The 15,131-nt window shown below is 53.5% G+C and overlaps 1 protein-coding gene across 3 annotated transcripts in view; it reads left to right on the forward strand.

Moving 5' to 3' along the window:
- The window catches only part of SCUBE1 (signal peptide, CUB domain and EGF like domain containing 1), a gene marked incomplete at its 5' end in the record, with an annotated part of 110,271 nt that extends 96,483 nt beyond the window's left edge, over positions 1-13,788 (forward strand). For all 3 annotated transcript variants that reach the window (XM_080939247.1, XM_080939248.1, XM_080939249.1), the window contains 10 exons: positions 644-760; positions 1,841-1,978; positions 3,872-4,075; positions 6,120-6,287; positions 7,477-7,644; positions 8,511-8,672; positions 10,513-10,710; positions 12,101-12,253; positions 12,675-12,754; positions 13,495-13,788. In XM_080939247.1, the coding sequence (XP_080795373.1) occupies positions 644-760; positions 1,841-1,978; positions 3,872-4,075; positions 6,120-6,287; positions 7,477-7,644; positions 8,511-8,672; positions 10,513-10,710; positions 12,101-12,253; positions 12,675-12,754; positions 13,495-13,647 (1,541 nt within the window). In that variant the 3' untranslated portion in view covers positions 13,648-13,788. The remainder of the gene's footprint in view (positions 1-643; positions 761-1,840; positions 1,979-3,871; positions 4,076-6,119; positions 6,288-7,476; positions 7,645-8,510; positions 8,673-10,512; positions 10,711-12,100; positions 12,254-12,674; positions 12,755-13,494) is intronic.
- Positions 13,789-15,131: the final 1,343 nt, after the last annotated feature.

The following is a 15,131-nucleotide window of genomic DNA, read 5'->3' on the forward strand; positions in this document are numbered from 1 at the left end:
AGACATGACAGGGCCAAGACCTCAAGGCCTGGAGGCTGAGACCCAGCCCAGTCAGGGATCCTGAAGAGGGTCTTCCTAACTGAGGTCACAGTAGTATAGTGATTCAGTAACTGCCGACTGTTGAAATCCCACAGTCCTCCTCTATTACTGCCATTGTCTGAGACTGGGGCTTATATAGCCCAGGCTGGCTTTGAACAAGCTATGTAGCAAAGGATAGCCTTGCTCTTGGGCCACTGAGATGCCCTTGAACACTATGGGTAAAGAGATTGACTCTGCTCCCATACAGCACGGAATGCTGGGAAGTTGTGACTAAGACATCTAGGATTATTTCATAAGCCATGCCTATGACTTTGGCCCTGAAGGAGGAAGTGAGCATTCTTTCCTCCCCATAGAAGACCTCTGCCTGGCCCCTAGCCTTGAGCTTGACCCCACCAGCCATGCGTACACTTGCTTCAGACCTTACAGAGAGAAACATAAGTGAGTCAGGGGAGGTCCCTCCACCCAGGAGGGCTGCCGGAGCAGAAGGGCCCACACCAAGCCCCGCCTAGCTCCAGAAGGACCTGTCCTCTGGCAGCCCCCGTCCCCCACTACCTCCTTGCCCACAGGAGAGGCCGCCACCTGGGGGGATTTTGGCTTTCCCCAGATGCCCCCACCACCCCCATCAGACAGAAGGCCCGCTTCAAGATCAGAGATGCCAAGTGTCATCTCCAGCCCCGCAGCCAGGAGCGAGCAAAGGATACCCTGAGGCATCCCCTTTTAGGTAAGTGGGCTGCCTCTCCTGCTTACCCAGGAAGCAAAGAAGTACCCAGGCCTTCTGGGTTGGGTTGCCAAGCATAGGCATCCATCTGTCCTCCACCAGGGTCCCTAAGCCCTCTGAGCTATGTCTGGCCCACACTGCATTGATCATGAGTGGGAAACATGGGTACTACAGCACCTAATAGGCCACTGTCACACAGACAGACAGACAAACACACACAGACACGCTCACAGAAAGAGACACACTCACACACATAGATTCATTCACACACACACATTCTTTATGGCCTGGTGGAGTGCTGATAAAAGAGATTTTGGATCTCAGGCTAGGAGAAAAGCAGCTAATAACATGGTAAAAAGGCCAAAGAGGGAAGCCTCTATCTCTGGGCATCCTCCCACAGATGCAAAACTCAGCCCTCAGCAGGCTTTACCCGGAGTGTAGGATCTCCTAGCCAAACTCCCAGCAGGTGATAAGCAGAAACGTGGGCTCCTCACAACTATAAGGCACCTCCATATACAGTGGGATGTCACTCAAGGTTGGACTCGAGACTCAGTTCAGCCCCCAGCCCCTGTGGGACTCCATGCAGCTCTGGTCTTGTGTCTGGCTTAGGGTTTTATTGCTGTGAACAGACACTATGACCACAGCAACTCTTATAAAGGAGAACATTTAATGGGGGCTGGCTCGCAGGTTCAGAGAGTCAGTCCATTATCGTCATGGCGGGAAGCATGGTGGATTGCAAGCAGGCAGACACGGTGCTGGAGAAGAAGCTGAGAGTTCTACATCTCGATCTGCAGGCAGCAGAAGGGACGCTGTACCACACTGGGCATAGTTTGAGCATAGGAGACCTCAAAGCTGCCTCCACAGTGTCACGCTTCCTCCAGCAAGGCCATGCCTCCTAATAGTGCCACTCCCTATGGGCTAAGCATTCTGTGGGGGAGGGCCTACTTACTCAAACCACCACAGTGTCTCTCTCCGACCCATGGCATGGAGGGACCTCGCCCATGGGAGTTAGTATGTGGGGCTAGAAAGAACCCTGCTTCTGACAGAGATCACCTTTGCCACAGTGTACTCTTCTCTGTTCAGACAACTGCCATGTGACTTTTGTGACCCTCAAGTGTGACTCCTCCAAGAAGAGGCGTCGAGGCCGCAAGTCGCCATCCAAGGAGGTGTCCCACGTCACGGCAGAATTTGAGGTGGAGATGAAGATGGATGAGGCCTCAGGTGGGTGAAGTGTTCTTAGGGGATGGGAGCCCAGTGGACATGAGGCCGAGTGAGCCGCAGGGAAGTCAGGGCTTTCGGGAAGTGTTGCACACTGCAGGCCAAGCTCTGTAGCCCTGAGTGCAGGAGGTAGTGCAAGAAGACACTTGGAGCACAGCTAAGGGGCAGAGACAGCCAAGTTACCCCAACTCTATGTGCCTGCTAGGGCAGGAAGGGCGGGGCGGAGCCTCCCATAACCAGGTCCTCTTCCCAGCCAGCAGGAGGAACTTGTAATGAGATTCATACAAGCCACCCTTTTTAGTTCTAGGTGAGTGGTGGGTGGTTTGCTATAGACATACTGGGACTCTCTATGTAGACCAGGCTAGACTCAAACTCACACAAAGATCCTCCTGCCTCAGCCTCCAGAGTGCTGGGATGAAAGGTGTATGCCACAATGCCTAGCTTGGGTTGTTTGCTCTTAAGATGGAGTCTAGTGGGCTGAAGAGATGGCTCAGCGGTTAAGAGCACCACCGACTGCTCTTCCAAAGGTCCTGAGTTCAATTCCCAGCAACCACATGGTGGCTTACAACCATCTGTAAAGGGAACTGATGCCCTCTTCTGGTGTGTCTGAAGACACAGTGTACTCATATACATAAAATAAATAAATCTTTTTTTTAAAAAAAGATGGAGTCTTATGTAGCTCAGGCAACCCTCAAAGCTAACATGCAGCTGAGAATAGTCTTCAACTTCTAATCCTCCTGTCTCCACCTCTTGGATGCTGGGGTTACGGACACACACACACCCTACCTGGCTCCAGTAGTAGGCAATGACAGAATCGGTTGCTGTTGGCAGCTGTGCTGTGGTGATATGTGCCTGGTCTGGGCCACGGACCCTGTGGCCTTGGCCACTACCCTAGAAGCACTGTCATCTGTGGGGAGACAGATGTGTATATGTCATTGGTGCTGGCTGAGACTAGATGGCAGGGATGTGAGACTGCACTGTGGCCAGAAAGAACAGGACACCGTCACCCACGGAGGAAGAGCAAAGGCAAACAGAGAGATGGAGAGGGACCTAAGTCTCTTCAAGGATCTGCCTTCGTAGCCTACTTCCTCTAGCTAAGCCTCACCTCCGAAGGTTTCGGAACCTCTCCAGACAGCACTTCGAGCTAGAGACCGTGCCTTCAAACCTTCATGGCAAAGAGGAGGGTCAGGAGTGCTGGTGCACATGGGAGGGAAGACCAACAACCAACACGTCACTTTTTTTTTTTTTTTTTTTTTTTTTTGGAGACCTGTCTCACTAGTTAGCCCCGGAGCTTGCTATGTAGAACAGGCTGGCCTCAAAACTTACAGAGCTCCTGTTCCCTTGGTGCCATGATTAAAGGCGAGTAGCCCCGCCTGGCCCCACCTTATTTTTTGAGATAGGATCCCTCATTGAACACTGAACTCTTTTAACTCAGGAGGTTGGCTGGCCAGTGAGCGTTGGAGATTCTGCCTGCCTACCCCAGTGCTGGGGTTACACGTCCACCTGCTTTTTTATGTGAGCATTAGGGATCTGGGGGATCAGAACTCAGCCCCCCGTGACTGCATGGCAAGTCCTTAACCAACTAAGCCACCTGTCCAGCCCTGGAGGAAACTATATCTACCCATATCAGAGCTGGACATGACCCTGGGAACAGTGACAGTCCTCAAGAGTGGACAGAGGCCTTGCTCAGACTCCTATCTGCCCTGTGGCCTTTTAGAGCCTCAATCTTTCTGTCTGACACCTATGATGCCCTCCCACTATACCCATACCCAACCGGGGTCTACTGTGACTGTACTGACGTGGTTTAGACAGAGCACAGGGTCTGGCTGGGGGAGCCCCCAGCAGAGAAGGCAGCCATTAGCTAGTTACTCTCACTGGGTTCCTTCACCCCTGCAGGCACCTGCGAAGCAGACTGCATGCGGAAGCGTGCCGAGCAGAGCCTGCAGGCGGCCATCAAGACCCTGCGGAAGTCCATCAGCCGACACCAGTTTTATGTCCAGGTCTCGGGCACCGAGTATGAGGTGGCCCAGCGGCCAGCCAAGGCACTGGAGGGGACCGGGACATGTGGCATAGGCCAAATACTACAGGATGGCAAGTGTGGTGAGTCCCTACTTGTGGGCCAGATTCTGATTCTGACTCTATCCTTCCCGGCACTGGTAGCCCAGTGACCTCCTTGGGGAGGTCAGATGTGTGGCACATAGCGTGAAGAGAGGGACCAGCTTGCCAAGGAAGAGAGCGTTTGCTCTTATCACTGCCATTCAGAGCACACCCCCCTCTTCCGGTGCTGGATGGGGTAGGCAGGTGATCCTCACCATTGCCTGAGAAGAGGGAATAGACACAGGACAATGCAGCAAAGTCACAAGAGTAAGGCATGAGTCCCCAGGGGACCAGACTGGATCTGCCCTAGTCTGCAGCGTGGTACAAAAGGAGGTGTGTGCTGATCCCTCAAGCTGCGGCACTGGGAGGTTGGGGCATGTCTGAAATACACAGTGCTTCCTAACCTCCCCCAATTCCTTCCCCCACCCCCAGAGTACCACCCAAGAAATGAGGAACCCAGGCCCAGCAAGCTGTAGGAGAGAGGCCAGAGGCAGTAACTACAGGCGGACCCAGGCAGTATCACACAGGAATGCCCTGTTAGAGAGAGCAGATTCACAGGCAGCACAAAGCTTTGGTGTGGCTCTCCAGGCAGAATCAAGCCTCATGGGGTTGGTGGGCAGTGAGCAGGTTAGTGCACACACAGGTGAGATGAAGGATGGAGCCTTATGGCCACAGATACAGCTCTAAGTCCCACATGCCCTAGGTGAGCGAGCCTCTGTCTCCTTGAGGCTAAGTGCAGAGAGGTGACCATGGAAGGAAGGCTGACTGTGGGATGGAGAAACCAGGAAGTAGGTGCCTCACCATCAGGAGAGAAGAGTGTCTACGAAAAGATTCAGGGGTGTTCCAAGGATGTGGCCTCTCATCCCGGAGACTACTCATCCTGGAAGTTGAGGAAGAGGGGGCTGAGGGACATGCAGAAGTTTATCCTGCTCCCAGGAAGGAGCTGAACAGGCCTGAAGAACCCAACCCCAGGAACTCTGCACAAAGGCCATGATCTGCTCATGCGCACCAGTTCCATGTGGGACAGTGAGGGACTTGGTGATGTCATTCTCTTACTTTAACATCTTATCTGGGAATCGTTTCCAGTTTTCAGAAACCTAGTCAAATAAAACAATAATTGGGTATATTCCCGCTAAGAATACTGTGTAGCATCTGCTCTCTCTGTGTATACACATGTGAGCTCCCTCTCCCTCCTTCCCTCTCCCTCCTTCCCTCTCCCTCCTTCCCTCTCCCTCCTTCCCTCTCCCTCCTTCCCTCTCCCTCCCGCTCCCTCCTTCCCTCTCCCTCCCTCTCCCTCCTTCCCTCTCCCTCCCTCTCCCTCTCCCTTTCCCTCTCCCCCTCCCTCTCCCTTCCCCCCCCCCCGTCCATTTCTGTGTCTATGTATGTGTGTCTGTGTCTAACTCTGTGTTTCTGTATGTGTCTATCTGTCTGTCTAATTCTCTGTGTCTGAGATGAATATGCAGTTCATACTCACAAGTCCACTTGGGAAGCTCAGGCGTCTCCCTCAGCCTCCTTCACACACCACCCCTCCCCACCCGCAGTGACAAACATGGCTCCCTTTTCCCTTAATTGGCATCTTTTCTGATGAACATCGTCTGTGACTCTCAGCAGCCCATGGCCCTGGCTCTCTGCTGTCCTCCCTCTCTGTGTTACTCTACAGTCTGTCCACCTCTTGCCCACACCTTCTACTGGTCCCCAGGTTGTGTTTTTGGGTGCCAGCTGCCCCAAACAGGCAGGAAAACAAAAAGAGGTTCGGAGTGGGAAGTTCTGCTCAAGATATATAGGGGACAGGGATATTGGGTAAAACCAAAAAGTCGGACTGAGAACTGGGTGTAGGTCAGAGACACAGAGGTCCAGCTGTGGGCAAGGGCTGAGCAAAACTCTCTGAGAGCAGCAGGTTACAGCCTCTAAGGTCCTCAGAGATGCCTGCCACCTGGGTGCTCTCTGCTCTTCTGGACAGATGCTTAGAGCCCGGGGGATAAGGGATGTGTCCTGTCTGCACACAGGGGTGGTCCCTGACCCATATCTCTCTGCTCCTCCTCTGCAGTGCCATGTGCCCCTGGCACCTACTTCAGTGGTGAGCCAGGCCAGTGCGTGCCATGTGTATCCGGAACCTACCAGGACATGGAAGGCCAGCTCAGCTGCACGCCATGCCCCAGCAGTGAAGGGCTGGGTCTGGCTGGTGCCCGAAACGTATCCGAATGTGGAGGCGAGTGTGGCCCACCTGGAGGGCGAGGGTTGGGTGGGGACAGGTTCTGGACAGGACCCATCAGCCCCTCACAAGGTTTCCTGAGCAAAAGCAAATGCCATATGTAGTTATAAACTGTGACCTTGTCTGAAGCTCTACCATTTCCAAAGACACACAGTTTCCACATAGTCACCATGTGCAAAACAGCATGTAACAGCATGTACATACAGTCATTGACAGACCAAGGTGTGGCGTGTAACAGAAACATGAATGCTTAAATGATACTCCACGTTCTGTGAGATGCTTCACCCAGGTCAGGAGGTTGGCTTCATCCAGAGCTCTCTCTACAGAAAGAACCTAACATGTTGTTCGTTGGTGGCTGAAAAGCCGGGTTTCAGTTTGCCAGGAGTAGCCCCTCAGCCTCTTCTGCAGCATGGACCAGAGTTCCCCACTGGACTCTGCTGCTGGGCCCCAGGAGAGCACACACCAAGGGCTCGATCCTGGAAAGGGATAGTGTCCAGAAGGGTGGGCGAGGAGCAGAGACCCCCAAGCCTTCTCCAACACACAAGAGAGCCCACCCAGAGTCCAACCAGCTACGCCCTGGTCCACTGGACCCCAGGACTATGATTCCCAGGAAATAGTGGCCATTAAAGCACAGGATAGCCCAGGGAGGGGAAAGTCTCCTCTTAGATGAAAGCTAAGAATCTCAGAGACTGGGTCAAGAGGACATTAAACCCGCTCCATGCTGGAACATGTGTGCCCACATTTCTGTGAAAGTGCTGAGCTCAGGGTGGCTTTCCTGTGACCCCTCTCTGTCCTAGCCGGGCCCTTGCTTCTCAAAGACTCTCCCCCTATTCTGGCCTGTCCAGCTCCCAGGTCAGACAGCATCAGCCTAGGGCCCTGGGCTATTGCTTCTGTGAGCACCTGAGACCTGCCCCTAGGAAGCTGGGGTGTGAACACCCCCTCCTCTGCACCCCAGCTTGACAGTGAGGCCCTTTGCTCCTTACTTAGCCCCAGCCAGTGCTGCTGCTGAGAGATGGGAGGGAAGACTGGCAAAAACCATACAGTAAACAGCTGTCAGCCTCAAGACCCAGGGCCTACAGTCTCCAACCCGAGTTGCCCAGGGTACCTTTTCCAGGGAGGGCAGGGCCAGCACCTCCTATCTTAGTAGCTGCAACACCTCTCCCCGACCTGAGCCATGACTTCTGACTTCCAGGCCAGTGTTCTCCAGGCTCCTTCTCAGCAGATGGGTTCAAGCCTTGCCAGGCCTGTCCTCTGGGCACATATCAGCCCGAGCCTGGGCGTACCGGCTGCTTCCCCTGTGGAGGTGGGCTGCTCACCAAGCACACGGGTACTACCTCTTTCCAGGACTGTGAGGCCAAAGGTAAGAAGCCAGATACCCAGGAACACATTCCCTCACACCACTTCCTGCTTCGAAAGGCCAACCTCAAAGTCAGAGGAGGGGGTCTAGAGACTCCAGCAGTGGGCGTGGGTTACCGGTACCATGTCACACAGAAAGTGACAGCAGCTAGACTCGAGGCTACTGAACACCAGGAATGTCAGAAGGGGGGATACCGGCACCTCAAGGGAGTAGCTGGGCTTTTGGGAGGAGAAGGAAAGGAAGAGAGGATGGTGGTAGAAACGGAGAGGATGTCTAGGCAGGCCATGGCAGAGGGTCCCCAAAGCCAGGCTTCTGCTCTCCAATGCACCCAGATCCTCCCCTCCTCACTCACTCTCTGACCCTCCCCATCCTCTGCCCTGCTTACCTTCTGTGACCCTGTGTGCTGCCAGTCAAGGCCACGGGGCTGGACTGCCAATGCCACAGAGCCTGCCATGGGCAGAGGGTCCCCTGACACACAGGCTGCCCTGCGTCACCTCCCACTCAGTTCCAGGAACAGAGTTCTGAAGCCCCACTGTTGTTCCACTGCCCATTCACTTGGTAGAGATATCAGGCGTAGCTCTCCACTTCCCTTCCCTTCTTTCCCTAACCCCCTCCAGTCATACTGTCACTCCCACTGCACCCCTCAAGTAAGTTTGGTCCTTACATGGTTGCTGTATGGCTGGAGCCCCCACACACCCTTGATATGAATAGTTCTTCCTCGCCCTCGCCATGAGGCATGCAGCTTGGGCTCACTTTACCCCATGATGGTGCGATGAATGAGAGAGGTCTTTTGGTGAAGAAAGGTCTTGGGAGCACAGGGGCTCCCCTACCCTCACCCATCAGCACTCCACCCACATGTCCCCCTGCAGTACACTGCTCTCCCGGCCACCACTACAATATCACCACCCACCGGTGCATCCGCTGTCCTGTGGGCACCTATCAACCCGAGTTTGGCCAGAACCACTGCATCTCCTGTCCCGGCAACACCAGCACCGATTTTGATGGTTCCACCAACGTCACACACTGCAAAAGTAAGTGTCGCTCAACCAGGAGGGAAGCTGGGAATGCTGGGTAATGGAGAGGGGACAAGTGAGACCTGACCAAACTTTCTGAGAGATCACTGGGCCCTGGCAAGGTGGGGCAGCCCATGCTCTGTACAATAAATGTGATTTTAATGAATAAACAGTTCATTATTCCCCGTGCCTGCTTGACACGACCTGAGTCTTAGCCCAGGCCAGACCCTGCTCTAGTTTCTGGGTACCCAGAGAAAGAAAGAAGGCTCTGTGCCTGCAGGTAGCAGGCTATGAGGCAGCTTTCAAGTGCCCACCTTCAGCTATAGAAAGTACACACTACCTAAGCCACCAACTGGTACCATATAAATCCAGGAAGCAAGGAAAACAGGGAACTGAGCATGAACCAGTGTGGAAGGGCTGGAGGAAGACCTGAAAGGCCTTGTGGGTATCTGAGAGACTTGGGCTCCAAAACAACCACGGTGCAAACAGCTTGGCCTTTCCTACCAGCCCCCAGCTCCTGGCATAGCTGTCTTGGGTATAAGAGAACACTGAATTATGGCTTTTATTTCAACTTCTGAGAGTTTCCGCTGCTGCTGTTGTCTGTTTTTTTCTTTCAAGAGTCTCTCAAAACAGGGCCTCCCTATGTATCCCTGGCTGGCCTAGAACTAGCTATGTAGAACAAGCTGGCCTTGAACTAGTTATGTAGACCAAGCTGGCCTTGAACTAGTTATGTAGACCAAGCTGGACTTGAACTCACAAGGATCCACCTGCCTCTGCATCCAGAGAGCTGAGACTCAAGGTGTGTGCCAGCATGCTCGTCTGTTTCTCAGAGTTTCTAGCTTTCACACTTGTCCAGTAAGTTCACAGTTCCTCCCTGACTGCTGGTCATACCTAGAGCCACCTAGAAGCATTAAAAGGCTGATGGTTTAGTTGATCCTTTGTCCAGGGCTATTCCCAACCTTGCCATGTTACCCCTCGTAGCACAAAAAAAGGAGGCACCCTCAGCCATGTCATTTTATATTTTTGGTTGTGAGCCTAGCCTTTTAACGGCTGAGCCCATGTCATTTTTAAATATTAATTAAATATTATATTCAGCTGAAAATAATAAATTATTTAAAAGTACATTTTAATGATTAAATTTGGGGAAGGCAGATGTAAGAGAAGGTTCTAGAAGGCTGAAGGCAGAACTGTTCCTCAGAAACTTATTTATTTTAGATAAAGTCTCACTGTGTAGACCAGGCTGACCTAGAACTCACAGAACCGGTCTCTGCCTCCTGAGTGCTTGCTTGGTTTAAAGGCATGCACCACCATACCCAGGTCTCAGAAACTTGGAAGTAAAAATGCATGGGAAATATACCAATATTTACTATTTACATTCAGTTCCCTTTGAAGAGCTAAAACTGTACATTTAAAACTAAGAACCAGCCAGGCAGTGATGGCACACACCTTTAGTCCTAGCACTTGGGAGGCAGAGCCAGGGGGAATCTCTATGAGTTCAAGACCAGCTTAGTCTACAGAGGGAGCTCCAAGACAGCCAAGGGTATACAGAGAGACCAAAAAAAAAAAAAAAAAAAGCACCATCTGGCTTAATGTTGCCTTTTTTAGGCAAATAGCTTAGTTAGGAAGAAAAAGAAAGAAGCTGGGCTACCAACTTCTGGCTGGGTGTCAGGGAACCCAGTGGTATCAGCTGAGGGGTTGTACAACAGTAGTCCAGGCAGGGCCCACTGTGAGTTAGCACAAGGCTTCAGTAGCTGGCACAGAAGTACCTGCCAGCCCTGCCCCACACCTCTAATGCCTTTGAGGGCTAAAACACCCATGTGGCCAACCTGACAAAGTCTCCTGGCCATGGTACTCACAGACCAGCACTGCGGTGGCGAACTTGGTGACTACACAGGCTATATCGAGTCCCCCAACTACCCTGGAGACTACCCAGCCAATGCAGAGTGTGTGTGGCACATCGCACCTCCCCCCAAGCGCAGGATCCTCATCGTGGTCCCTGAGATCTTCCTACCCATCGAGGATGAGTGTGGTGATGTCCTGGTCATGAGGAAGAGTGGTATGTTCTGGGTTTAGGGCTGGGACAGTAAGAGCAGACACCTCTTGTGCTCAGAAAGCAGGTGGCTCTGAGGTCCCCAGGAAGTTGGATAGAAACCCATCTGAGCCAGGTCTAGGAACTGTGCCATATAGAACTCTAGGGAAAAGTCTTGAGGGCTTAGAGCTACCCTGAGATGGTCCATTGTGGTCTGAACCCATCAGCCAGTCTCTTCCAGCTGTCCACTTAACTGCAGTGCTCCCTTCAGACATCATGCCACCATACCTCAAACGAGTCCCTGGAAGCTCCTTCCTACTTCCGAGGGCCATCCAGACACACATAGAGATGCCTGGGCTAGGCCTTCCTGGAGCCCTAGCTTTGCACCCCGTCAGGTGTGGGAAGGATGTGGAGGGATAAACAGAGAGATCCTTCAGCAGGGGTGGAAAAAAAGAGTAGGCCATGACAATGACAACACTCAGGAAGGAGCTGAACACCTGTGGGACCTAGCCCTACCCTCAGCATCCTGGCCAGAGACTTTACTGGGTGGTGGGCACCCACAGGAGTGAACGGTGAGCCAGAATATTAAGGGATAAGGCTAGAGAACCAAAGAGGCACATAACTATATCGTTGGTCTGGAACTAGACCATCTATGGGTAGTAAGACAAGTAGAGGGAAAAGGAGGTGGCTCAGCCCAAGTTCTCGTGTGGCTCTGTGGCTTCAAAAGGCCACAGAGGGGGGTTACAGCCTGAAGGGGTGAGGGCCCTGCCTGGCTGGCCAAAGCCTAGACTGGGACCCCCTCCTCTATCACAGACCACCCACAGGTAACACTTCTTTGAGGGCTAGGGAGGCAGCTCAGAGGTGAGTGGACTTTTTTTTTTTAAGATTTATTTTATGTATATGAATACATAAGACATACCAGAAGAGGGCACTAGATCTCATTAAGATGGTTGTGAGTCACCATGTGGTTGCTGGGAATTGAACTCAGGACCTCCGGAAGAGCAGTCAGTGCTCTTAACCGCTGAGCCATCTCTCCAGCCCTGCAAAAGGACTAAGTCTGAGTTTCTGGTGGCCTTGGTCCATGTTGGCTCATCTCCTTCACCTGCCTGAGCTGGTCTCCTGTCCCTGCCGTGGAGGAGCCATGAGCCTGGGGCAGACAGAGAGACTGTAAGGGGGAGTTCAACACAGTGACAGAAACAAGGATGGAGCCCAGAAGCAGCGGGGAGGCTTTGTGGGCAGGAAGTGGAAGCAGGCCTCAGAAGGTTGAGGCAACAGGTCAAGGGCAGGGCCAGGGAAGACCAAGGGAGCTGGGTGTTCTGGTGCAGAAGGTTGATGAGGTAGGGAGGTGGGGGGTGAGCAGCCTAAGGCAGTGAGCTGTAAGCCAGGGGCAGCATTGCAAAGGCCTGCATCCCTACAGCCTCACCCACATCAGTCACCACCTATGAGACGTGCCAGACCTACGAGCGGCCCATCGCCTTTACCTCCCGCTCCCGCAAACTCTGGATCCAGTTCAAATCCAACGAAGCCAACAGTGGCAAAGGGTTTCAAGTGCCCTACGTCACCTATGACGGTAAGGCGCCACCATCTCAGCCCACTCTGTGCCAGCCAAGGCCTGGCTTGGAGACTCAGAAGTGAGCTGTGCGTCCCTGCCTCTGACAGGGAGTAAGCCCAGAGACAGAAGTGAGGACTAGGCAATGCAGAAACCCAAGGGGTCTGAGGGTGCAGTTGAGAAGAGGGGACCACGGGGACTGTCTGTGGGCTTCACAGAAGGTCCTGCCCCACCAGGGTTTGCAAGGTTAAATAGGGACAGCAAAGCCACCAGGAAGACAAAGCAGGTGGAGGGGACCCCAGAGCAAAGGCCAAGAGACACAGTTACATCCAGCGGCCAACAGCTGTCCAAGACGGGTCCAGGGAGCTGGGGAGGGTAGAGGAGGGAGGTGTAAGGTCTCAAGCCCCCTCCACCTTCCCTCTCCCTGCTGGCCGGCCCCCAGAGGACTACCAGCAGCTAATAGAAGACATCGTACGCGATGGGCGCTTGTATGCCTCGGAGAACCATCAGGAGATTTTGAAAGTGAGTTTTTTGGAAGGGAATCCCTGTGGTTTTGGGAGAATGGTGGGGGATATCCCTGCCCTTGCCCTGCCTCCTGACCCCTGGAGAAGGGATGGGGTTGGGGGAAGGGGTTGGATCAAGGGCCCTTACGTAGAACTAAACCTAGACTCTCTATCCCCCCTCCAGTCCATGAGGTTTGAGACAAGCCGACTGGGAAATGGGGGCCCGGACCTAGTGAGGGGCATGGGCTGAAGTCCTCGCTCTCATTCTCCCATCCAGGAAACATGGGTGGCTCAAAGGACAGTGTCTTAAAATCAGTGCAGTCTACCCACTGCCATTGGGCGTGGACTCCCTCCTCATCCTGCCCACTGCCCCAGAAGCAGGACACAGTGTCATAGAGGGCAAATTGACTGTCACACAGAGGCACTACCCCCAAGGCTCCAAGGATCTGGCTCTTATTGAACAAAGCCAGTACTAAGGATCAGCTTCGATGTGGTGAACCCCGGCTCATCCTCTGGATGGTAGTAGCTCTCTCAGCCTAAGGAGAACAGAAATAGGGGCCATATCCGATGCACCCTTGTTCAGCTGTCACCATGCCTTCTATTCCACCAGATGGCGCTGGGGTGCAGTGACGGTTTGACCGGCACAAGGCTAGCCAGCTGCCCTCAGGCTCCTGGTTGATCCTGGAGCTGCCATTTGGTTTAGGTAGGAACCAGGTCTCCTGCTGGCACTCTGTCCCATGGTGTCCCTATGTCTTGCAGGACAAGAAGCTGATCAAGGCCCTTTTTGACGTGTTGGCACACCCACAAAACTACTTCAAATACACAGCCCAGGAGTCAAAGGAGATGTTCCCCCGGTCCTTTATCAAACTTCTGCGTTCCAAAGTGTCTCGGTTCCTGCGGCCCTACAAATAACCAGCCAACTGTTCTGCGTGGGGACAGCAGGAACCAAGTGGGAGGGGAATGTGTCTTCCCTCCACAGCAGGAGCTGAAAGGAGGCTCCATGGGCCTTCAGGCTGCTTTGAGAAACCTGTGACACCTGCCTCTGGAAAAGACATCCAGCCTGTATCACTGCCATGGAAGGCCTAGACCCAGCACAGACCCCTTGGTGGGTCTGCCACTTCTGCGTGGAAACACTGCTTCAGAAAGCCTTCACCCACCCTCTGCCTCTATTTCCCAGGGGACCTAGAGTACTCCCTCCTGAACCACCCCAGTGGGGTCTACCCGGGCCAGGACACCGTACCTACCACGTGGGGAACAGGACTACTGTGCCCTTGGCCTGATGTGTCTGTTGGGAGAGAGGAGTCTGGCCAGCTCCCTGCAGGCTTTGGAAAGCATGGGCCACTGTCACCCACACAGGGCCAGGCCAGGGCAGGAAGGGTGTGTGGTGTGCCATCTGGGGGATTGATAAGTCTGTGCCAGTGCCTGCGGAACCAACACACCCTGCCAGCTCCTCCGGCCACAGGCACAGGACACCAGGCCGGGTCATGGAGCTCAAGGGACTCTGTGAGAGATGGAACAGGTCCTCCAGGAGAGGGGTCCACATGCTTGTGCTTCGCCTTAATAGACCATCTAAAGAAGTTCTATATCTATATATATATATTAAATATATATACTTCTCTATGTGGGTGGGTACTTTAGAAGGGTTCTCTTCAGCAACTGTAATACTAACCACTGTTACCAGCCTCCCCAGTGTTTAAACTGCGCCTCCCAGCGTTGCCACCTCTGTGTGAGGGAGGCTAACCCTCCCCCCCCCAGCTCACCCCCACCCCCGCCGGCCTGGGGAGAACACAGATATGCTTGAACATGCTGTTGAATGTGACTTGTTGGAAACTGGACTAGGTGTCATGGTGAAGTGTTGTCGGAGGTGGGGAGGGGGGAGGTGGGCTTCACAAGCAACATCACCACCCACAACAGAACACAGCATCCCCCACCCACTTTGGGTACTAGCGCTCACTGACTGCACTGTGCCTGCAGGTCATTAGAAACAAGGCCTTCCTCAGGGATGTGCAGGTCGTCTTCAGAGCAGCCCCCACTCTTTACTGCAACAGGCGGAGAAAGCAAGGTCCAGGAGAGGAGGCCTCCAAGGCAGAGGTTATGGGGAGCCTCCCTGATGCTTCTCAGTCTCTTAAAGAGAGGAGTCCTTGAGTGGCCAGGCTACAAGGCATCCCACTAGCTGGGGAGTCACCTCCTCACACAGAGACCTGGCCTGTGCCTCAGAGGGCTTGCTGCCAGCTGTCAGATACACGTAGAAACTGGTCTGTATTTTTCAAATCAGTGGATATTAGAACTTGGAGGAACATGGGGGAATCTCAAAATGAACTCCAAGGTTTCTTGGTCTGCAGCCCAGCCTGATGGGGTAAATGTACTGTTTCAGAACACACATGTGGCTCACTGAA

The sequence above is a fragment of the Micromys minutus genome (assembly GCF_963924665.1).
Source record: "Micromys minutus genome assembly, chromosome: 27".
Lineage (NCBI taxonomy): Eukaryota > Metazoa > Chordata > Mammalia > Rodentia > Muridae > Micromys > Micromys minutus.